Source organism: Neoarius graeffei, chromosome 1 (assembly GCF_027579695.1).
Source record: "Neoarius graeffei isolate fNeoGra1 chromosome 1, fNeoGra1.pri, whole genome shotgun sequence".
Lineage (NCBI taxonomy): Eukaryota > Metazoa > Chordata > Actinopteri > Siluriformes > Ariidae > Neoarius > Neoarius graeffei.
Genome location: NC_083569.1, coordinates 130,337,435 through 130,361,631, shown reverse-complemented (window position 1 = coordinate 130,361,631; position 24,197 = coordinate 130,337,435). Strand labels below are relative to the sequence as shown.

General features: G+C 43.8%; 1 protein-coding gene across 1 annotated transcript in view; it reads right to left on the bottom strand.

The window, feature by feature from the left end:
• Positions 1 to 4,175: 4,175 nt before the first annotated feature.
• LOC132883693 (zinc finger protein 345-like) overlaps positions 4,176 to 24,197 on the bottom strand; it is a 74,383-nt gene continuing 54,361 nt past the window's right edge. The window contains exon 6 of the mRNA XM_060917626.1: positions 4,176 to 19,545. Within this exon, the coding sequence (XP_060773609.1) occupies positions 17,837 to 19,545 (1,709 nt within the window). The 3' untranslated portion in view covers positions 4,176 to 17,836. The remainder of the gene's footprint in view (positions 19,546 to 24,197) is intronic.

Genomic DNA, 24,197 nt, shown 5'->3' with positions numbered 1-24,197 from the left:
AGTTTTATTGAATCTGTTCTTACTTTTTATCTGCTGGTTTGGGTTGCTGACACAGAAAAACAAGAACCGTATTTTTAACATTATCAGTCTCTGTAGCAAAATTGCCAATACTCCCCTGAACAATATCTCCACTCTCCATAAATCAGATCACTCGAAAAAGCACAGGCAATTTTAGCTGACCCCAGTCACCCTGTTCTCAGAGTTCTCCCTTTTACCATCCAGACCCAGATTTGTTTTAAAAGGTTGTAGAACCAACAGATTCAAAAACTCATTTTTACCTGCTGTAACCGTCCTTTTAAACACTTCTTGATGAATGTTTTTATTGCTCTAATTATTTATGGTTGGTTTATGTCTCGATTGTGACTGTATTTATTGCTGGTGCATGTTTTTTCTGCTGGCTGCAAAGTTAATTGCCCTCAGGGGACATTAAAAATACCTTGAACCTTTCACCACCACGTCCATGAATGGATATTTGTAGTCACAGATAGCTTGAATATTTAAAGTATACCTGCCTTTCCTGTTAATGCAATCTGTAGAATTGGCTGAAGGTTGTTTTATCTGTGTGTGTGTGCACCATCTACAGCACCTAGACACTGGGGGAGGCCGTGCGCTTGCTGAAATCCGTGCACAAGCTGTTGGACAGCAGTTTCTGTTGTCGGCAGTCGTATGTACTTATGACCAAGATGCACAGTAATCGCTTTACACACTTGTCTGATTATTATGGAAACCATCGACCTAGAGAGCCCGAATGTATTTGCCATTTTGCGTATTCTACCCTCATCAGCTAAATAATATAGGGTGAAGGCTACTTTTGTCAATACACTGACTGGGCTCCGCATGACAGTCGTCTGGCCTTCAATGTAGAGATGCAGTAACTCCGCAAGCGAGAGCAGCGATGACTGCAACATTCGGAAGTTCTCGTGCCATTCCTCCAGGAGAACAACTTCATTTGTGAGGTTTAGCTACCAGGCAGCAGTTCGCCCGGGTCAGATCCAAAAGCGGCGGTGACGTTGGTAAGCAGCAAGTCTTTGTCTTGGTGGGAGGAAAAGTGCCTGAAAAACTGCAACCCTCCTCACAGTTCTTCTCCTCCGCTCCTCATAAAGCAGTTGTAGTCCTATTTGCAAATGCAAACAAACCAAAAGTGTTTGCAAATATGTAAAAAGGACGACCACCTGTGTTGCATCCATGAGACCATCAAACCAAAATATTGAGCACCTGACGCAAATATTGTTCTGTGACGCATATCGTGACGTCGGGAAAACCTAAAACTCCGTTTTCCACTATTTACACACAGGCATGAAAATGGAGTTTTCAGAAATCTCCATCCGTTTTCAGTGACTGAAACCTCCGTTTACGTGTAAATGAGAGGTGCAACTGCATAAATAAACATGCGTCTTCATAGATATCCGGCTACGTGTAAATGCACCATGAGAACGCGTGTCGCTTTATAGCTCTGCGGAACACTGGGAGCTGTTTGAGATGCGCTATCCTGGGGTTTAATATTGAAGGCACGTTCACGCTGTCCCTCTTCTTCGTCACCCACTTCCTCCTTTTCATCACTTTGTTCGCACTGAACCCATTTTATAATGCCATCCAAGAAGTCTTTGTAAAACTGAAATTTTGGTTCGTGCCAGTCTGTATGTTTGGCCTCTCTTTCATAGTCCTCTTTTATCAATCTCTGTACTGATGCTTGCAAGTTATTAAACTCAATGAAAAATCCCTCAAATAACTTAATTTGTCTCTCAGTCTCTTTATCTTGGCCAGATTCAATAAGGCTGTTGATTTCATTATGTTTGTGTTAGAACACCAAGCTTCCCTCTGCATGTTGCAATTAACTTAAACAGTTCTCGTTCATTTGAGAAATCCTGGTCTTCAGTCTCTTCCTCAGTTATATTGAAACTTAACTCAAAAGCTTTAAACACAAAAGTTCATTACTAACTTAAAAAGGTTGAACACAGTGCAGTAGGAAAGGCGCAAGGCAGCGCGCGCACAGGCCGGTTCAGTTTGTAAAGTGCACACGGCGGCCCGTTCAGCAGTTCAGTCTTATTCTCACCAACCAGAAAAGTCAGTCAATCCTACAAGCACGTAAATCCACATCCACAAACTCCCGACAAGTAATCCACAAGCTTGCGACAACGCAGCTTCCAATCTTCCAAAACCGTGTGCCTGCTGGCGTCTCCAAGCTTCTAAACTTTCCATACACCCTTGAGCACTCACGCGTGCTCCGCTAATTAGCACAGGTGAACCAATTAACCCTTTCATGTACCGGGCTCCACTTAAGGCCAAGGCCAACATCTCATATCATCTCTAGCCGCTTTATCCTGTTCTACAGGGTCACAGGCAAGCTGGAGCCTATGTTGCAACAGAAGACTTGGTTTGTCTTAGAAATGGTCAATGCACGACATAGGGGATGGCGTATGAATCCCCAAGAACGTCACAAGAAACTAAATTGCTATTGAGCATAATTTTTTTATACTGAATTTTCCCGATTCAGGGATTATTCTTTTGAGTACAAATTCCAACTCTGGACCCACCAGAGAGAGGCAGAGAGAGAGAGGGGCGGGCAGGCATCTATCTATCTAAATTGTATCCATCATTGGTCAAGGGGTTGGCATGGGAAACAGAATTTTGAGGTCAAAAATCGCAATCATTGCTGATCAGTGGTGAAGGTTTTGGGTTAAGAAGCAGAACATTTAGAGTTTAAGAATGCGATCATGGCTAGTTAAGTGGTTAAGGTCATGGGTCAAGAATTAGAAGGTTCTGAGGTTAAAACAGCAATCATTGCTAGTAAAGGGGTCAAGGTATTGTATACAGAATTAGAAGGCTCAGAGTGTAAGCAGCCAATTAAGCCAAGTATATCGTATGAAGAATTGGAAGGCTCTAGGTGTAAGCAGACAATTAAGCCTAGTGGGGGTATTCAGTCAATCAGACTTGTTTTAAGGGCTATTCCCCACAACCCCCGAACCTAACCACAACCTCTACACCTAAACTTAACCGTGATCCCAGTACCTAACCCTAACCCTCTCAACCCTTAAACCTAATCTCAACCACTAAAATCAAATCTTGGATCTAGACCTTCTTCTCATCCCGTTCCTGAACCCTGGTTGAGGACCATCAGACTGATCACCAACCCCTTCGACCAACATCCAGATTAAGGTACAGAAAGATTGTTTGCTCAGGAGTGTGGTGTCTGGGCTGTGGGAGGTGAGAGAGTAGATGGACTTTGGACAGGCCTGTGCAGAACGCAGGCCCCAGCTTTTGCTGGGGCAATGGAAAACTTTCTCCCTCACCCTACCCTAATCCTAACCAGAGGTAGCCTATTTTGGGGAGTGGGCCGAAGATAGCAGCTTCTGGAACACCAAACTTTACTTTAGCATGCATACGAAAGTCACCATTCACGTATACAAACTGACAATGATCAGTTAAATAAGACCTGAGCCAGCAGAGGACCATTCCTTTACCTCCAATGACATTTTCTTGTCTATCCAGCAGAATGGAATGATCAGTGGTGTCAAAAGCTGCACAAGCAAGGAGACACACCCCTGATCAGGAGACATTAGTTGGTCATTTACTACTTTAACCAGTGCTGTGGCTCTGCTATAATGAGATCTAAATCCTGATTGATACCTTTTATGGATGTTATTCCCATGTAGATATAAGCATAACTGTTATGCCACAGTTTTTTCTAGGATTTTGGAGATAAAAGGGAGGTTTGATATTGGCCTATAATGGGACAGCTGACAAGGGTTGAGGTAGGTTCTTTAATCAAGAGTCTGACAACTGCTAGGTAAAAGGATTTAGGTACATAGCCATTGCTAAAAGAATAACTGATTGTTTTTCAAAGAGGTTTGTTTGCTTCTGGTGTTATTTGTTTAAAGAATCACATAGGTAAGGGGTGAAAAAAATCCCCACAAGTACACAAGTTGAAGATTTTGATTGAATAAGTGAAATTAGTTAAGTCACGAAGCGGGCAGCCAAAGGGGGAAAACCTTGCCCAAATGCTTCTGAATCACCCATTTATTCAATGTTTTCTTATTCAGTACTTATACATGATTGATTTTTGCAATTTGGTTCATAATACATTTTATTTATATAAACTTTTTGCTGATTTTCTAGTGTTACATAAAGAGAACAGGTGAAATATCATGTAAACGGACCATAAACACATGGAGACCTAGTTTTACAATTTATATTTAAAACCTTACGATCGACACAATGTACACAAGCATAAAATTTAAAATCTTAAATATCTTGGAAGCCATAGCCAATCAGCTGATTAACTGTCCCTTCTAATTCAACACACCAAATTTCATAATAGCCAATTTCATCTCTGAAGCAGACAACTTCTGAAAAATTGTTGACCAGTGTAACATGAACAATAAAGTTCAAAGTACAGGTCATTTTCAGCCAAAACTGTAACAACCATATTTAATTTGACAACTTTAAATCATGCAATGTCTCCGAGTTAGTGCACTTGAAGGTCTTAAATGTAACTAAACAAGGCAAGGCAAGTTTATTTATATAGCACATTTCATACACAGGGGCAGTTCAATGTGCTTTACAGAAGTAAAAGCAGAACAGTAAACAATAGAAAATAAAATTACATAAAATAATTGGGGAAGAAAAATAAGATTTAAACAATAGTAGAAATAAAAATAAAATGAAACAAAAGTTCAAAAAAGGAATCAGCCTCGAGATTAATTATTATTATGGGTTTAACTTATAAAGCGCGCTCTTCCCGTGGCTCTTCCACGAGGATCACCAAAAATCGTCCCGCAGACAAAATCTACGAGGATCACCAAATAAAATCGTCCCGCAGACAAATTCTACGAGGATCACATAAAGCGCGCTCTTCCCGTGGCTCTTCCACGAGGATCACCAAAAATCGTCCCGCAGACACAATCTACGAGGATCACCAAATAAAATCGTCCCGCAGACAAAATCTACGAGGATCACAGTAACAAAGAATTAAAGTAAAAGTAAAAACATTAAAATCCAAGATTAAAAAGAAATTAAAATAAAGTAAAATCATTAAAATCAAAATTAAAAGAAATTATGTTAAAGGAAATTAATTACTTAGGTAAAAATTAATCAAGTGAAAGCATCTGAAAACAGCTTTGTCTTGAGCCTGGATTTAAAACTAACAACAGTAGGAGCATTTTTGATATCAAAATATCGCACTTCCTGCTTCCTGAGATGTTCGCCCCGAGTCCTTTTTCCCGCGAGTGCTGGCGTTAATTACTAATCCTTTAACTTTTTTTCTACAAATAAATTTCCAGTATCCTCTTCATTTTTATTGTACTGTCGCTTTCATTTTTGTACTTTTCACTTTCGCTTTCCTTTTTCCGTTTTTTTTTCTTTCTTTTTTCGGAAGAACGCCGAGACCGGAAGCTTTCTTTTTCTCTCCTCCTGTGTAAAGACCACAAGCGGAGGCCATCCACATCTGATCTGCTTTAATATCAACAGATCTTCATTTAAGGTACGTGAATCTTTTCATCATGGCACACCTTCAGCCTGTTCAGTGTGCTGAGTGCAGGATGTTTAGTCATTCTTCCTCCGTCACTAGCGATAGCTCTATTAGCTTTACTTGTGATAAGTGCAGATTAGTTAGCTCTCTGACGGAGAAGATTACAGTGCTAGAAGCGCGTGTCCAGGCTTTAGAGCAGGTTAGTGAGCGTGAGAACAGTGTAGTTTCTGTTAGGGAAAGGCTGGATGCCCTAGGTGGAATTAGCAATCCCCCAACTCCGGCATTAGAGCCCTTACAGCGGGGCGAATGGGTGATGGCTCGGCGGCATAAGCATAGAGCCAAAGCTACCGCTGAGGCTCGCCCACGGGAGCACCACTCCTCTCCGCGTCACGTGTCGAACAGGTTTGCTCTCCTTAGTGATGCACCCACTGAGAAACCTGAAAGAGCTCTGGTTATAGGGGACTCTATCATACGGCACGTGAAATTAGCTCAGCCTTTAGGGGCACCAGCAGCTTTAGTCAGGTGTATACCGGGAGCCAGGGCGCCGGACATAGCAGGTAATCTTAGGGTCCTAGGCAAGCACAGGTTCTCAAAGATAGTTATCCATGCAGGAGCTAATGATATACGCCTTCGTCAGTCTGAGGTTACTAAGAGTAACTTTGTAGAGGTGTTTAAATTAGTGAAGGCGATGTCCGATGCTGTAGTATGCTCTGGCCCCATCCCAATGCGGCGTGGCGATGTAGCTTACAGCAGGTTATGGTCGCTGAACTGCTGGCTGTCCAGGTGGTGCTCTGAAAACAGTGTGGGCTTTATAGATAATTGGGCTAATTTTGAGGGCACTGCTGGCCTGTTAGGGCGGGACGGTGTCCATCCCACTCGGGAAGGTGCTGCTCTCATTTCCTGCAGCATAGGTCATAGTCTCAGAACAGGCCTAGTTAATTTCTGACAATCCAGAGCCAAGGCCAGGGAGCAGACGAACAGGCTAAACCGACTGTCTGCTAGCTGCACGGAGTCGTCACTCAGGGCCCACTACATCGAGACTGTGTCTGTTCCCCGAGCTCAACAAAAAGGTAGAAATTTTCAGAGAGTTTGTTCCAGTAACCTAATCAATATAAAATTAGATCAGACTGACTGTACAGCTGCTGCCAGCACCTTTGATCTAAAGGTGGGGCTATTAAATATTAGATCTCTTACATCTAAAGCGCTAATGGTTAATGAACTCATTACTGATCAGGAGTTTAATGTACTGTGTTTAACAGAAACATGGATTAAGCCAAATGAATATATAGCATTAAATGAAGCGAGTCCTCCTGGATACAGTTATATACACCAGCCTCGTCTAACTGGCAGAGGAGGAGGCGTCGCGGTTATTTATAACGATTATCTAGGTGTAACACACAAACCTGGTTATAAATTTAATACATTCGAAGTTCTTCATACTCATATAATGTATGTAGCCTCGAAAAATAAGTCTACCCAGTTAATTCCATTGCTTATTATTTACAGGCCCCTGGGGCCATATTCTGAGTTTCTTTCTGAATTTGCAGATTTTATCTCAGATATGGTTATTTCCTTAGACAAAGCTTTAGTTGTCGGAGATTTTAATATTCACTTCGATAACCCAGAAGACCCTTTAAAAACAGCGTTTGTGTCCATCTTAGATTCAGTTGGGATTAAGCAGAATGTCATAGGACCGACCCATAATGGTGGTCACACCCTTGATCTAATACTAACATTCAGATTAAACGTAGACAATATAGTCATACTTCCACAGTCTGAAGTTCTCAGATCATTGTCTCATCTCATTCAAAATAAGTCTGAGTAATAATATATGCACCTCACCACGCTACTGTATTAAACGTACTTTCACGTCAACTACTGCACAGAGCTTTATAAATGATCTCCCAGAGTTGTCAACTTTGATTGGGTCACTGTCAGCCCCTGCAGAACTTGATCAGGCAACTGAATGCTTAGAGTCAACATTCCGCCATACTTTAGATAATGTAGCTCCTCTAAAAAGGAAAATGGTCAGAGACAAAAAATTAGCACCCTGGTATAATGATGACACTCGCACATTAAAACAGACCACTCGAAAATTGGAACGTAAATGGCGTCAAACAAAATTGGTAGTGTTCAAATTAGCGTGGAAGGAGAGCTTCCTGAAGTATAGAAAAGCTCTTAGTGCTGCGAGATCAACATATTTCTCCTCCCTAATAGAAGATAACAAAAATAATCCTAGATTCCTTTTTAATACTGTCGCAAAATTAACCAGGAATAAGTCCACTATCAACACATGCACACCTGCAGTATGTAGTAGCAACGACTTCATGAATTTTTTTAATGACAAAATTGAGAATATCCGACAAAAAATTCAAACTACTAATTTAAGGTTAGACAATGAAAGTGACCTTGTAGTTAACAATATAACTGTATCAGATCATCAGTTAGAATGTTTTACTCCCCTAAAAGAAACTGAATTACTTTCATTAATCTCTACATCAAAAGCCTCAACTTGTGTACTAGATCCCTTACCGACACATCTATTCAATCAGATAATGCCTGGAGTGACTGAACTGCTTCTAAAAATAATAAATTCTTCTCTTATGATTGGCTATGTACCCAAATCCTTTAAACTAGCAGTTATCAAACCCATGATTAAAAAACCTGACCTTGATCCCCGTCAGCTGTCCAATTATCGGCCAATATCAAACCTCCCCTTTATCTCCAAGATCCTTGAAAAAGCTGTGGCACAGCAGTTATGCTCATATTTACATAGGAATAACATCCATGAAATGTATCAGTCAGGATTTAGACCTCATCATACCACAGAGACAGCACTGGTTAAAGTAGTAAACGACCTACTCTTGGCGTCTGATCAGGGCTGTGTCTCGCTACTTGTGTTGCTTGACCTTAGTGCAGCATTTGATACCATTGATCATTCCATTCTTCTGGATAGACTAGAAAATGTTGTGGGAGTTAAGGGAACGGCCCTCTCCTGGCTCAGGTCTTATCTAACTGATCGTTATCAGTATGTTGATATAAATGGTGATATTTCTAGACGTACCGAGGTAAAGTTTGGTGTTCCACAAGGTTCTGTCTTGGGTCCACTGCTTTTTTCTCTATATATGTTACCTCTGGGCGATATTATTGGTAAACATTGTATTAGTTTCCACTGTTATGCTGATGACACACAGTTGTATGTCTCTGCAAAACCTGATGAGAGACACCAGCTTAATAGAATTGAGGAATGTGTTAAGGACATTAGACACTGGATGCTTATTAATTTCCTTCTGCTTAACTCTGACAAGACTGAAGTACTTGTAGTAGGACCACATAAAGCTAGAAGTAAGTTTTCTGATTACACAGTAACTCTGGATGGCCTTTCTGTTTCTTCACGTGCAGCAGTAAAAGACCTCGGAGTGATTATTGACCCCAGTCTTACATTCGAAACTCACATTGATAACATCACCCGGATAGCTTTCTTTCATCTCCGAAATATTGCAAAGATAAGAAATTTAATGTCATGGCATGATGCAGAAAAACTAGTCCATGCTTTCGTTACCTCCAGGTTGGATTATTGTAATGCCTTACTGTCTGGATGTTCCAATAAGTGCATAAACAAGCTCCAGTTAGTTCAAAATGCAGCAGCAAGAGTCCTTACTAGAACTAGAAAATATGACCACATCACGCCTGTCTTATCCACACTGCATTGGCTCCCAATCAAATTTCGTATTGATTATAAAATACTACTATTGACCTTTAAAGCACTAAATGGTCTCGCACCACAGTACTGGAGTGAACTTCTGCTCCTTTATGACCCGCCACGCCTACTTAGATCAAAAGGTGCAGGCTATCTGCTGGTACCTCGTATAGTGAAGGCTACATCAGGGGGCAGAGCCTTTTCTTACAAAGCCCCACAGTTATGGAACAGCCTTCCAAGTAATGTTCGGGAATCAGACACAGTCTCAGCATTTAAGTCTAGGCTGAAAACATATCTGTTTAGTCAAGCCTTTTGTTAATGGTGTTTATGAGGTAAAGGTGTAGATCTAGAGGGTCCTCAGACATGGAGTGTTTTGGTAAACTGGGATGTATGGATGCTGTCAGTCCCCACTCACTTGCTCACTCAAGTTTGTTTACGGTGTAGTGGCTGGCTGCTTTATGTCCCGGGGCTCCCTCATGCCTGTGTTACCTTCTGGCTCTCTCCTTTTAGTTATGCTGTCATAGTTAGTTGCCGGAGTCCCTGCTTGTACTCGGTACAATATGTATACTGTTCCTACTTATTCAGGTGACATTGGGCATTCCTAACCACCTGTGTTTTCTTTCCCTCCCCCCCCACCCCAAATCTGTCCCTCTGAGTTACATGGAGTCAACAGGAAATCTTTTGGTGGAGAGGGTGGAGACCTCGACTGGCTATCGTAGCCTGCAGGGAATCGGCCGTCAGACTTCTGTCGCATGTCCCAGACCCGGTGAAATGTAACTGAATTGTCTTGGCCAGCCCTAAGGGTCCCATCTGCATCTCATCATTGCTGAGGAGTGTGCTCCCATCACCCAGTCAAGCATCCAGCCAGAGCAGGTCATGATATTTTTTACCATATTAACATGCCATTGTTGTGTGTTCTGCCTGATGTAAAGACTCTCGTCTCTGCGAGCCTACCACACAGATTTAATACTTGTCATTTTTAGGGCATACCTAACAACGTGTTTTCTTTCTCTCTCTCTCTCCCCCCCTCCCCCATCTGTCCCTCTGAGTTACATGTTGATCCTGGGATTGAGATGCTGGCCTCTTCTGCCCCTCGGACCTGCTTGATCCATCCTGGTGCCCTGTGTCTGGTCGGAGTTTTATTGCACCGCTCCTGTGAAGGACGGCCCCATGAGGACAGTTGAGGGTTATACCTTTTAAAACTGTTAATATTATAGTCATGCTGTCTGTTGTTGCCCAAATGAGGATAGGTTCCCTTTTGAGTCTGGTTCCTCTCGAGGTTTCTTCCTCATGTCGCCTGAGGGAGTTTTTCCTTGCCACCGTTGCCACAGGCTTCATCATTGGGGATAGATTAGGGATAAAATTAGCTCATGTTTTAAGTCGTTCAAATTCTGTAAAGCTGCTTTGCGACAATGTTTATTGTTAAAAGCGCTATACAAATAAACTTGATTTGATTTTGATTTGATATCATCTGGAAGTTGGTTCCAAAGCTTAGCAGCATAGCAACTAAAGGCTGCTTCACCACACTTCGTTTTGACAGCTGGTATTACTAGCAAGTTTTTCTCCTGTGATCTTAGAGACCTAGTTGGTGCATATAATTGAAACGTATCCAATAGGTAGCTGGGTCCCATCCCATTTAATGTTTTAAATAGAAGAAATAGTGCTTTCAAGTCAATTCTATAGCTCACTGGGAGCCAGTGCAGAGACCTTAGGATTGGAGTGATATGAACTACCCTTTTTGTTCTTGTAAGAACCCTTGCTGCTGCATTTTGGATTAGTTGAAGCTCTTTGATGGTCTTTTTTGGAAGACCTGTGAAAAGGCTATTGCAGTAATCAACCCTACTGGAGATGAAAGCATGAATAAGTTTTTCTAGATCATGTTTTGACATGAGACCCCTGAGTTTAGAAATGTTTTTTAGGTGATAGAATGCAGACTTTTTTTACCACTTTCATATGACTGTTGAAGTTCACTGTCAATAAGGACACCAAGGTTTTTGACAGTATCCTTTGCTTTAAGCCCCTTAGTTTCAAGAACAGTGGCAATCCTAAGCCTTTCCTCCTTTTTGCCAAATATAATTGCTTCAGTTTTATGTGCGTTCAGCTGAAGAAAATTGTGAGACATCTATTTGTTAATTTGGTCAATGCATCTATGAAGAGACTCAAGAGGGGCATAGTCATTAGGTGACATAGCTAAGTAAAGCTGAGTGTCATCTGCATAGCTATGGAAGTTTATTGAGTTATTCTTAATAATTTGTCCAAGTGGGAGTATATAAAAGGTTGAATAGTAATGGTCCCAGGATTGAGCCCTGGGGAACCCCACAGTTCAAGGACACGGGTGATGAACTGTGGCCTCCAATGGCCACATAAAAAAATCTTTGTTGTAGCTAAGATTTTAACCAGTTGATTACTATACCACCCCTCCTAGAACTGCCACCTTATTGTGGTGGAGGGGTTTGTGTGCTTGAATGATCCTAGGAGCTATGTTGTCGGGGGCATTATGCCCCTGTCAGGGTTTCCCAAGGCAGACAAGTCCTAGGTGACAGGCCAGACTAAAAGCAGTTCAACAAAACCCCTATGGAGAAAAATCCGAGGACCGTGACGTCGCCTGGGATGACGCAGCCGGGGCCCCACCCTGGAGCCAGGCCCGGGGTTGGGGCTCGTATGCGAGCGCTTGGTGGCCGGGCCTTTGCCCATGGGGCCCGTCTGGGCTCAGCCCGAAGAGGTGACGTGGGCCCGACCTCCTGTGGGATCACCACCCACAGAGGTAGCAGTAGGGGACTGGTGCAATGTGGATTGGGTGGCAGTCGAAGGCAGGGGCCTCGACAACCTGATCCCCGGACACAGCGGCTGGCTGTTGGGACATGGAATGTCACTTCGCTGGGGGGGAAAGAGCCTGAGCTTGTGCGGGAGGTTGAGAGGTACCGGCTAGAGATAGTCGGGCTCACCTCCACGCACAGCTTGGGCTCTGGAACCCAGCTCCTCGAGAGGGGCTGGACTCTCCACTTCTCTGGAGTTGCCCGTGGTGAGCGGCGGCGGGCTGGTGTGGGCTTGCTTATAGCTCCCCAGCTCAGCCGCCATGTGTTGGATTTTACCCCAGTGAACGAGAGGGTCGCCTCTCTGCGCCTTCGGATTGGGGAGAGGGCTCTTGCTGTTGTTTGTGCCTACGGCCCAAATAGCAGTATAGAGTATCCGGCCTTCTTGGAGTCCCTGGGAGAGGTACTGAGGAGTGCTCAGACTGGGGACTCCATTGTGTTACTGGGGGACTTCAATGCTCACGTGGGAGATGACAGTGACACCTGGACGGGCGTGGTTGGGAGGAACGGCCTCCCCGATCTGAACCCGAGTGGTGTTTTGTTATTGGACTTCTGTGCTAGTCACGGTTTGTCCATAACGAACACCATGTTTGAGCATAGGGGTGTCCATAAGTGCACGTGGCACCAGAACACCTTAGGTCGGAGGTCAACGATAGACTTTGTAGTCGTTTCATCTGATCTCCGGCCCTATGTCTTGGACACTCAGGTGAAGAGAGGGGCTGAGCTGTCAACTGATCACCACCTGGTGGCGAGTTGGATCCGCTGGCGGAGGAGGAAGCTGGACAGACCTGGCAGGCCCAAACGTATGGTGAGGGTCTGCTGGGAACGTCTGGCCGAGCACTCTGTTGGGGAGGTCTTTAACTCCCACCTCTGGGAGAGCTTTTCCCAGCTTCCGAGGGAGGGAGGCGAGGGACATTGAGTCTGAGTGGACCATGTTCTCTACCTCCATTGTGGACGCGGCTGTTCGGAGATGTGGCCGCAAGGTCTCCGGTGCCTGTCGTGGTGGCAATCCCCGAACCCGGTGGTGGACACCAGAAGTAAGGGATGCCGTCAAGCTGAAGGAGTCCTATCGGGCCATGTTAACCTCCAGGACTCCCGAGGCAGCTGACGGGTATCGGCAGGCCAGGCGTGCTGCAGCTCGGGCAGTTGCGGAGGCAAAAACTCGGAACTGGGAGGAGTTCGGGGAGGCCATGGAGAAGGACTATCAGTCACCCTCGAAGAAATTCTGGCAAACCGTCCGGCGCCTCAGGAGGGGGAAGCAGTACTCTGCCAACACTGTTTACAGTGAGGGTGGGGAGCTGTTGACCTCGACTGGGGACATTGTCGGGCGGTGGAAGGAATACTTTGAGGATCTCCTCAATCCCACCGTCATGTCTTCCACTGAGGAGACTGAGGCTGATGACTCAGAGGTGGACTCGTCCATTACTCAAGCCGAAGTCACTGAGGTGGTTTGCAAGCTCCTCGGTGGCAAGGCACCGGGGGTGGATGAGATCCGCCCTGAGTATCTCAAGTCTCTGGATGTTGTGGGGCTGTCTTGGTTGACACGCCTCTGCAACATCGCGTGGCGGTCAGGGACAGTGCCTCTGGAGTGGCAGACTGGGGTGGTGGTCCCTCTTTTTAAGAAAGGGGACCGGAGAGTGTGCTCCAATTATAGGGGAATCACACTTCTCAGCCTCCCAGGGAAAGTTTACTCCAGGGTACTGGAGAGGAGAATTCGACCAATAGTCGAACCTCGGATACAGGAGGAACAATGCGGTTTTCGTCCTGGTCGTGGAACACTGGACCAGCTCTATACCCTTCATAGGGTGCTCGAGGGTTCATGGGAGTTTGCCCAACCAGTCCACATGTGCTTTGTGGATCTGGAGAAGGCATTCGACCGTGTCCCCCGTGGTATTCTGTGGGGGGTGCTTCGGGAGTATGGGGTTCGGGGCTCTTTGCTAAGGGCTGTCCGGTCCCTGTACGAACGGAGCAGGAGTCTGGTTCGCATTGCCGGCAGTAAGTCAGACCTGTTCCCAGTGCATGTTGGACTCTGGCAGGGCTGCCCTTTGTCACCGGTTCTGTTCATAATTTTTATGGACAGAATTTCTAGGCGCAGCCAGGGGCCAGAAGGAATCCTGTTTGGGAACCACAGGATTTCATCTCTGCTTTTTGCGGATGATGTTGTCCTGTTGGCTTCTTCAAACCAGGACCTTCAGCATGCACTGGGGCGGTTTGCAGTCGAGTGTGAAGCGGCTGGGATGAGAATCAGCACCTCCAAGTCCGAGGCCATGGTTCTCGACCGGAAAAGGGTGGCTTGCCCTCTCCAGGTTGGTGGAGAACTTCTGCCTCAAGTGGAGGAGTTTAAGTATCTCAGGATCTTGTTCACGAGTGAGGGAAGGATGGAGCGTGAGATCAACAGGCGGATTGGTGCAGCCTCCACAGTGATGCGGTCGCTTTACCGGTCCGTCGTGGTGAAGGAGCTGAGCCAAAAGGCGAAGCTCTCAATTTACCGGTAGATCTACATTCCGACTCTCACCTATCGTCATGAGCTTTGGGTAATGACCAAAAGGACAAGATCGCGGATACAAGTGGCCGAAATGAGTTTCCTTCGCAGGGTGGCTGGGCGCTCCCTTAGAGATAGGGTGAGAAGCACAGTCACTCGGGAGGAGCTCGGAGTAGAGCCGCTGCTGCTCCACATCGAGAGGAATCAGCTGAGGTGGCTCGGGCATCTTTTTCGGATGCCTCCTGGACGCCTCCCTGGGGAGGTGTTCCAGGCATGTCCCCCCGGGAGGAGGCCCCAGGGAAGACCCAGGACATGCTGGAGGGACTATGTCTCTCGGCTGGCCTGGGAACGCCTCGGTGTTCTTCCCGAGGAGCTGGCCGAGGTGTCTGGGGAAAGGGAAGTTTGGGCTTCCATGCTTAGACTGCTGCCTCCGCGACCCGGTCCCGGATAAAGCGGAAGACGACGAGACGAGATTACTATACCAGTAAATCCAACCCAATGCTCCAGTATGTAACAGTATGGAATGATCTACCGTGTCAAATGCAGCACTTAAGTCTAAAAGCACCAAGACTGATGTTTTACCAGCATCAGAATTAAGACGTAGGTCATTCATGACTTTAGTAAGAGCTGTTTCAGTGCTATGATTGGCATGAAAACCTGACTGAAACTTATCAAAACATCCGTTTAAATGTCAGGAAGGCAGTTAATTGATTAAAAACAATTTTTTCAATTATTTTACCAACGAATGGCAAATTGGATATGGGCCTGTAGTTGTTGAGTACTGAGACATCCAGGTTATTCTTTTTCAGTCGGGGTTTTACAACCGCTTTTTTCAGAGATGAGGGAAACATGCCAGTTCGTAACGTGGTGTTGATAATCTGAAGTACCTCGTCTGATATTAGGTGAAGAACAGATTTGAAAAAGACTGTAGGTAAAAATGTCCAGTTCAGATGTGGAGGAGCTGAGACTTTGTACTTAGTTTTTTTTTTTTCTTTATCAGACATCTAGATGTCTGATAAAGAAAAAAAAACTAACTACATTTAATATAAGACATAATGAATGTAATCGAGAGACTTTGTACTGTTTTTCTCAGAGTCTCAACATCAATTAAACTAAATGTTGACATTGTATTACGACCCCCTCACTCGTTATCCAATGGTTACAGATTTTGAAGTGTTTGCACCTGTGTGGCTATATTCATACATCTCATTATCTCTAGCCGCTTTATCCTTCTACAGGGTCGCAGGCAAGCTGGAGCCTATCCCAGCTGACTACGGGCGAGAGGCGGGGTACACCCTGGACAAGTCGCCAGGTCATCACAGGGCTGACACAGACAACCATTCACATTCACACCTACGGTCAATTTAGAGTCACCAGTTAACCTAACCTGCATGTCTTTGGACTGTGGGGGAAACCGGAGCACCCGGAGGAAACCCACGCAGACACGGGGAGAACATGCAAACTCCACACAGAAAGGCCCTCGCCGGCCCCGGGGCTCGAACCCAGGACCTTCTTGCTGTGAGGCGACAGCGCTAACCACTACACCACCGTGCCGCCCCCTATATTCATACGTATTTTATCAATCTTTCCTTTGAAAAAAGATGCAAAGTCGTTGCATGTATTAACAGAGAAATTCAGAAGGCATTTGTTTTGATGGGTTTGTTAGCTTTTCACCTGTACAAAATAGCACACGGGCATTGTTGATATTCCTATTAATAATGTCAGCAAAAAAAAAAAAAAACTGTCTTGCTTTAGAAATTTCTAAGTTGTATTTACATAACATCCCTTTGTAGATTTGATAATGAATCTGGAGTTTAGATTCACGCCATTTTCTTTCAGACTTTCTACATTCCCTCTAACATTTTAACTGTTGGATTTAGTTTCCAGGGTGCTTTTCCTTTGTCTATGACTCTTTTGGTTTTAAAAGGAGCAATAGCATTCATAATATGATTCATTCTTGAATTAAAAATTTCCATTAGATCATCTGCACAATCTGAAGATTGACATGGGAGTTCTGAGAGTGCCTGCTCAAAAAGAGCTGCTGTGCCATTGGTAATTACCCTCTTTTTTACAGTCACAGACTTGTTTTGAAAGTGAGGGGAAATGGAAACATCAAAGAAAACACAGAAATGATCAGATATACCCAGATCCATGACACTAGTAGATACATTAAGACCCTTAGTGATGACAAGGTCGAGGGTGTGGCCATGGGAGTGTGTTGGCCCTTGTACATGTTGTATTAGGTTGAAGGCATCAATCAGTGTAAGAAATTAATTTGCATACGTGTTAATCTGGATTATCAACATGGAAATTAAAATCCCCAGAAATAATAAGATTGTCAAACTCTAAACAAATATTTGACAACAGTTCCCCAAACTCCTCTAGGAACAGTGGTGCAGAAAGTCTTGGTGGTCTGTAAATAGTCAACACTAATATGTTAGAAGAACATTTTAGGATTGCACTTAGGTATTCAAAAGATGTAAAGTCACCAAGAGTTGTCTGTTTGTACTGAAAACATGCCTTGTATATATTTGCTATTCCTCCTCCCTGTTTATTGGCTCTTCCAACACTCATGAAATCAAAGAGTGGGGGAGTTGCTTCAATAAGAGTAATAGAGCTACTTGATTGTTCAAGCCAAGTTTCAGTAAGAAGCATAAAATCCAGTTTGTGTGTACCGATGAAGTTATTAATTAAAAAAAAAGGCTTATTAAGTGATCTTACATTCTGAAGAGCTAGTTTTAGAGTGAATGTGGGGATAATTTCCACAGAAGCGTTCTGTGGTTGTTTTGGAACTGGAAGGAGATTTGACGAGTTTACCCCATTGATAGGATGAATAAGAACACCTCTCCTCCTTGTTAGCACAGGAATAGAAAAAGTACGTCGTGGGTCCCAGCTTATTTTCAAAACTACCATCTGGAACCAGATTATATCAGTTCGTTCCAGCATGAAGGTCTTCACTGCTGCTGGTGAACTGTAGCTGTGCACATGGTCCTTGAGTCTTATCTGTAATCACAGGGGGAGGTGGTGCCCTCTGTTTCTTGGGTGCTGTGGCAGTTAGATATATCATTAGAGATTTTGGGGTACACAAGGCCTGACCATGAGACAGCTCTGTGTACGGTACTTGATTTGAGTGTCCTCTTGGGCTTGCCAAAGACACTCGGCTTAAAGACAATAGTCTCTCCATTTTCTCAGGAAAACGCAGTCTGGGGGGTGAAGGAGATACAGAGGGGCTTGGGGTTACATCCACTGCTGTTGTTGGTGATTGCCTATTGCCAGTCTCAGGAGGTTGTGGTGATGCTTGTTTATCTGATTGTCAAACATCTTCCCACACTGAGCAGTGATACGGCCTCTATCCTGTGTGAATGCGTTGGAGATCACTCTGATGAGTATAACTCTTCCCACACTGAGCAGTGACGCGGCTTCTCTCCTGTGTGAATGCGCTGGTGTCGTCGGAGAGCACTCTGATAAGTAAAACTCTTCCCACACTGTGAGCAGTGATATGGCTTCTCTCCTGTGTGAATCCGCTGGTGTCGGCGGAGAGAACCCCGTTCAGTAAAACTCCTCCCACACTGTGAGCAGTGAAACGGCTTCTCTCCTGTGTGAATGCGCTGGTGTGTTTGGAGATCACGCTGACTAGTAAAACTCTTCCCACACTGTAAGCAGTGATACGGCTTCTCTCCTGTGTGATTGCGCTGGTGTTTTTGGAGAGCACTCTGACTAGTAAAACTCTTCCCACACTGTGAGCAGTGATACGGCTTCTCTCCTGTGTGAATGCGCTGGTGTTGTTGGAGATGACTCTGACGAGTAAAACTCTTCCCACACTGTGAGCAGTGATACGGCTTCTCTTCTGTGTGAATGCGCTGGTGTCGTTGGAGATGACTCTGACTAGTAAAACTCTTCCCACACTGTGAGCAGTGAAACGGCTTCTCTCCTGTGTGAATGCGCTGGTGTTTTTGGAGATTACTCTGACTAGTAAAACTCTTCCCACACTGTGAGCAGTGATACGGCTTCTCTCCTGTGTGAATGTGCTGATGATATTGGAGATGACTCTGACTAGTAAAACTCTTCCCACACTGTGAGCAATAATACGGCTTCTCTCCTGTGTGAATGCGCTGGTGTTGTTGGAGAGCACTCTGACGAGTAAAACTCTTCCCACACTGTGAGCAGTGAAACGGCTTCTCTCCTGTGTGAATGCGCTGGTGTTTTTGGAGAGCATTCTGACTAGTAAAACTCTTCCCACACTGTGAGCAGTGAAACGGCTTCTCTCCTGTGTGAATGCGCTGGTGTGTTTGGAGATTACTCTGACTAGTAAAACTCTTCCCACACTGTGAGCAGTGAAACGGCTTCTCTCCTGTGTGAATGCGCTGATGATATTGGAGATGACTCTGACTAGTAAAACTCTTCCCACACTGTGAGCAGTGAAACGGCTTCTCTCCTGTGTGAATGCGCTGGTGTGTTTGGAGATGACTCTGACTAGTAAAACTCTTCCCACACTGTGAGCAGTGAAACGGCTTCTCTCCTGTGTGAATGCGCTGGTGTCGTTGGAGATGACTCTGACGAGTAAAACTCTTCCCACACTGTGAGCAGTGATACGGCTTCTCTCCTGTGTGAATGCGCTGGTGTGTTTGGAGAGCACTCGGACTAGTAAAACTCTTCCCACACTGTGAGCAGTGATACGGCTTCTCTCCTGTGTGAATGCGCTGGTGTTTTTGGAGAGCACTCGGACTAGTAAAACTCTTCCCACACTGTGAGCAGTGAAACGGCTTCTCTCCTGTGTGAATGTGCTGGTGTGTTTTGAGTGCATTCTGATAACTAAAACTCTTTCCACAATCTGAGCAGTGGTGAATTTCCTTCTGTACATCATTATGGGAAGTACCAGAATGGATAAGATCAGTTGATGTTGGTTGACGACTGGAGCATTTGGAGGGGATCTGAAGCTTATATTTAATCTCTCCTGATTCTTGCAGTCTCACGTACTCTTCATAGTGGCATCTCTGGATGTGCTTGTCGAGGTAAATTGGAGATGCATCGGAACGAGGGCATGTGGAGCATGAAAAGACTTGCAGCAGAGTGTTCTTTACTTCTGGAGAAATGAAAGGACAAAAATAACAAATTGAACATGAAATGCAACAAGATTATAAAATATAACACTAACCCAATGTAAGGAGTGCTTTTACTGAAACTTAATCAAGATTCTACATGAATTAAGACTGAGACAAAAACAAAAGGTTGCAGACTAAGACATAGCAGCCTCTAGCTTGGAATACTGGGAGATTCAATAAGGTCCTGGAACAGCAGCTATGCACAGCATTGGCCATAGCCCCGTGGGTCTGAGCGACCAAAGGGGAGTTGTTGGTTCCTGTTGGACATCATGTCAAGTCTAGGTAATGGCAAGCCTAGCCTTATTTACATCTCATCCAGGATTGAGAAGGAAACTCAGCCCTCACATTCAAGGTTCTAAAAGATCCAAAAATGGGCCTTATTTATCAAACTGGATATGGATAGATTTATTTGCAAATAGTTTCTAGTAGCATTTACACAAGCAAATCTGTAGTTTCTATCTGAATTTTATATATGGATTAGGTTGTCAAGTTTAAAACACTTATAAATTTCAATTACACACTGTAGGTACATTTGGTAATTATTAAGTGATCAATCTCATTAAATTTGAAGGTTAATAATTAAATTGACTCCGTCTCATTTGAATCGTTTAAATTGAATCAGTCTCATTGTCATTAAATCACTCATGGAATCAGTCTCATTAATTAATACCATTAATTTTGGTGCTTAATAATAAATTACGGTATATTCCAAATTATTATGATCACTTACTATATTACATAACTTATATGCACCTTTTTTAATTATTTGTGAGATTGGGCAACTTCGGAAATATTGGAACACAAATACACACAGTTTCAATAATAATGGAATTTATTATAACAAAGATAAAAATGGATAATAGCAGATGGAATCATTATATACAAATATGATATGGTGTGTGTGTGAGAGAGAGTGAGTGAGAGAGAGAGAAGGCCTAGCTTGGTTGCTCGCTAAGACAAAGGGATGTTATCTAAGTAGAACAAAGGATTAGCTCTGTTGCTAACTAAGGTGTGAGGCCTTGTGTAGCTAAGCTAAGACAAAGGAAAGCTAGCCAAGGTGTGTTTGAGAGTGGTGGCCACATGGGGGAGTTGACCACGTGTCACTAATGTGTGCTTGTGTGTGAGAAAGGCCGCGTGTGTGGCCTACAAAAAAAAAAAAAAAAGGATTAGCTCTGGTAGCTAACTCCACGTGTGTTTGTGGGGGAGGAGTTGACCATGTGGTTAGGCCTATAGCCTAGCAAAAGAAAGAAGCTAGCGTGGGATGCTAACTGAGGTGTGGTTGACCACGTAGTGAGGTCTAGATCATCTTTGTGTTGCTAAGTAGACAAAAGAATTAGCCGTGTGGCTAGCTAAGGTGTGTTGGCGAGTGTGGGGGAGGACCACCACGTGTTAAGGCCTAGTGTTCCCTTGAGACAATACAATTAGCCCTGGAGGCTAATGAAACAAAAGGATTAGCTTTGGATGCTAATGAGCCAAAAGAAATTAACCATAGGCTAATTTCACTAGCTTATAACAGTACTGAGTCCACTGAAACCTTGATAAGGTCAAAATGTGTGATAAGGAAATTAAAGTGTTAGTCAGGGATAGAGAGGAGCATGCACAGACGATCTATTAAACAATTGAGAGATAAAACAAACAATTCAACACGCTACATGTCTACAGTGTGACAAAACATTCCTGAGTTCAAATTCACACTATTTCAATAAAAGCTAATTCCTAAGACTAGGTTTTGCCCAAATGCCAAGTCTTACTTAGTATCTCGCTTCTACACGAGATTATGAAGAGATGTTCCGAGACTTTTGGAGTTTCGCCATTGTGAAGCACGCGAGTTGCTTCTGTGGAAAGTGCAGAGAACTTCCTGGTCCGGCTCGTGGTCGCTCGTGATGAAAAGAAAGTCTCTGATTAAACAATGTGCACAGTGCTTCAATCAGGAGGAATTCTGGTCGCTCCTAATTATAAATTAACTGCTTTGAGCTGCAGTCGTACGTACTTAATGAATGAAACCAATTGTAACTCACCGAGTTTAAAATCGTGCGATCTTAGAGTCTACCGTGGCCAGTGGTAAACAAAGAAATCACGCTAACTCGTGGATCTTGCAAGAAAGAAAGAAAAAAAAGACGTCTTATCTGGTTTGCCCGGTGGAGCGAGCGATTCTCCCTGTGTCCGTGTTGAGATCATGGCGCCAAAAGAGGAAGACGGAGCGTTGTTCTGTTACTTATGCATTCATGGAGGACGTGACGTTGGTGATCCCACCCCGGCGTGACGCAGGTCAACGCGGAAGTGGGCTGATGGGAAATGTAGTTTCTTAAAGAGACGGGCTATTGTAGTTCTTAGACGGACTGTGTACCTACAACACTAAGTTCATGAAATTAAGTTTTGTGGGATTTTGTGAAGCCCCATGATTCATATTAATGTAATTGATGAAAGCAAGCCAACATCCATAAATTGAGACACATAACAGTCATTTAATTTAAATGTAGGCGTATAACAAAAAAAAGGGACACACTGCCTCGGTTCAGATGGCATTCAAGTAGGTCTGCAGCAATAGGAATTTCCTTACTGCAGTATTTGAAGAACGCCACGGTGTGATTTGTAGTAATAAAACCTCCATGTGTTTAATTGTTCGTTAACTCATCAGACGCTATTTGTTCCTTAACATGTTGAAGTTCTTCAGCTGCAAGAGTTTAAACTGCATATCCTGGACCAATTTATTTATTTTTTTAATATATGAAAAGTATGTCCCTTTACACACTCATCCAGAAGGGCAATTTTGCCCAAGGCCATCTGTCGACAGCAGAAAAAAATAAAATAAAATGCGTCTGGAAAAATCCCAAGGGAGTCTGGAGCCAGATCCGTGACGTCACCTGCGGAAGCGTCAGCAGGCTGCGAGAGCTTGCACGGTTTCAGTGCACAGCCTGTGTAGGCCAAGCGCTCCCATTTCTCTCTCATTGTCCGATCTTTTGGGAAACGATGGAGTACTAATCCCATCATGATTGGTGTTGCTACACCCTCCTACGATACATCTGTTAACCATTTTAATAATTACGTGATAACGTTGAAATTTGCAGAAAACCACCAGGTCGTTTTCTCATAAACAAACCAGCGCTGACGTAGGATTCAGAGGGAGGCGTCTCGCACGCGACGTCACGGAAATCAGTGTTTGCCGGGAAATTCAAATGCCAAGTTTTTCAGAGGCGGACCAATTCGCCTCAAACGGCTTGATTTCAACTGAATTTTTCTGGTATTGCGCAAGGTAAAAAAAAATTCAGAGAATGCAGAATGTTATAGATATTTGACCAAAGTTTAATATAAAATAGGAGAATTACATTGATCTTGCTCCTGAATTTACCCGTGATATGCACTTTAAGGAGCTAAAATTTAACATAAATAAGAAGATAAGTTCTCCATGGTATGACTCTTGTGGAATTATTGAATTCCATAAAAATACTAAAATTGTTATTGCTTGTTAAATTGCTTGATAATATAACCATTACCCATGCTTCTGAAATAAAGCAAATGTGTTGCAATTGATTTTTATAATGGTTGATGGGTTTGACTGACATCTGCATTATCCAATTAACAACTTCGCTTGGTTCAGACACATTGCATGTGCGTTTTCAACTAACTTCTTTCCAGCCAGCTGGTTATATTGCACTGAAGGTATTATAATGCCGCCCCCCCCAGTGTTTCTGTAATATGGGGAGGTCTAACATTATCCTATATTATATGTGTTTGCTGTGACAGGGCATCCCCCCCCCCAATTTCTCCCCAATTTAGCCATGGCCAATTCCCACCCATCAGACTCCTCTCCAGTATCACATAACAGCTACCAACCAGGGAGGGCTATCATGTGCTTCCTCCAAGACAAGAAACACCAGTTGATCACGTTTTACTCATACAATGTCAGGGGGCTGCAAAGCACACTCGGACGAAAGCCCAATCCACTTACTTCCTATTAAATGTGCTCTCACACACCCATGACTGGCCAGTGTAACTGACAGGGCAGAGAAGAGAGAGCATGCCATCTCTCCCTCCCAGAGAGCCCAGACAATTTTGCTCTCTTGAGCTCCCAACCACAGATGATTGTGGCATCATCAGGATTTGAAAGTGGCAATATCTGGATGATGGGGAGGATGACAGGGACAACACTTTTCTGCTGTGCCACTCGGGATCCACAGGGCATGCATTTTACGCTACTTCTGGTTAAACTGGGCATGATGAATAAAACTACAACAATATCTTGTGGTTTACTATATACAGTGGTGCTTGAAAGTTTGTGAACCTTTTAGAATTTTCTATATTTCTGCATATATATGACCTAAAACATCAGATTTTCACACAAGTTCTAAAAGTAGATAAAGAGAACCCAGTTAAACAAATGAGACAATATTATACTTGGTAATTTATTTATTGAGGAAAGTGATCCAATATTACATACAGTGGGGCAAAAAAGTATTTAGTCAGCCACCAATTGTGAAAGTTCTCCCACTTAAAAAGATGAGAGAGGCCTGTAATTTTCATCATAGGTACACTTCAACTATGAGAGACAAAATGGGGGGAAAGAATCCAGGAAATCACATTGTAGGACTTTTAATGAATTAATTGAAAAATTCCTCGGTAAAATAAGTATTTG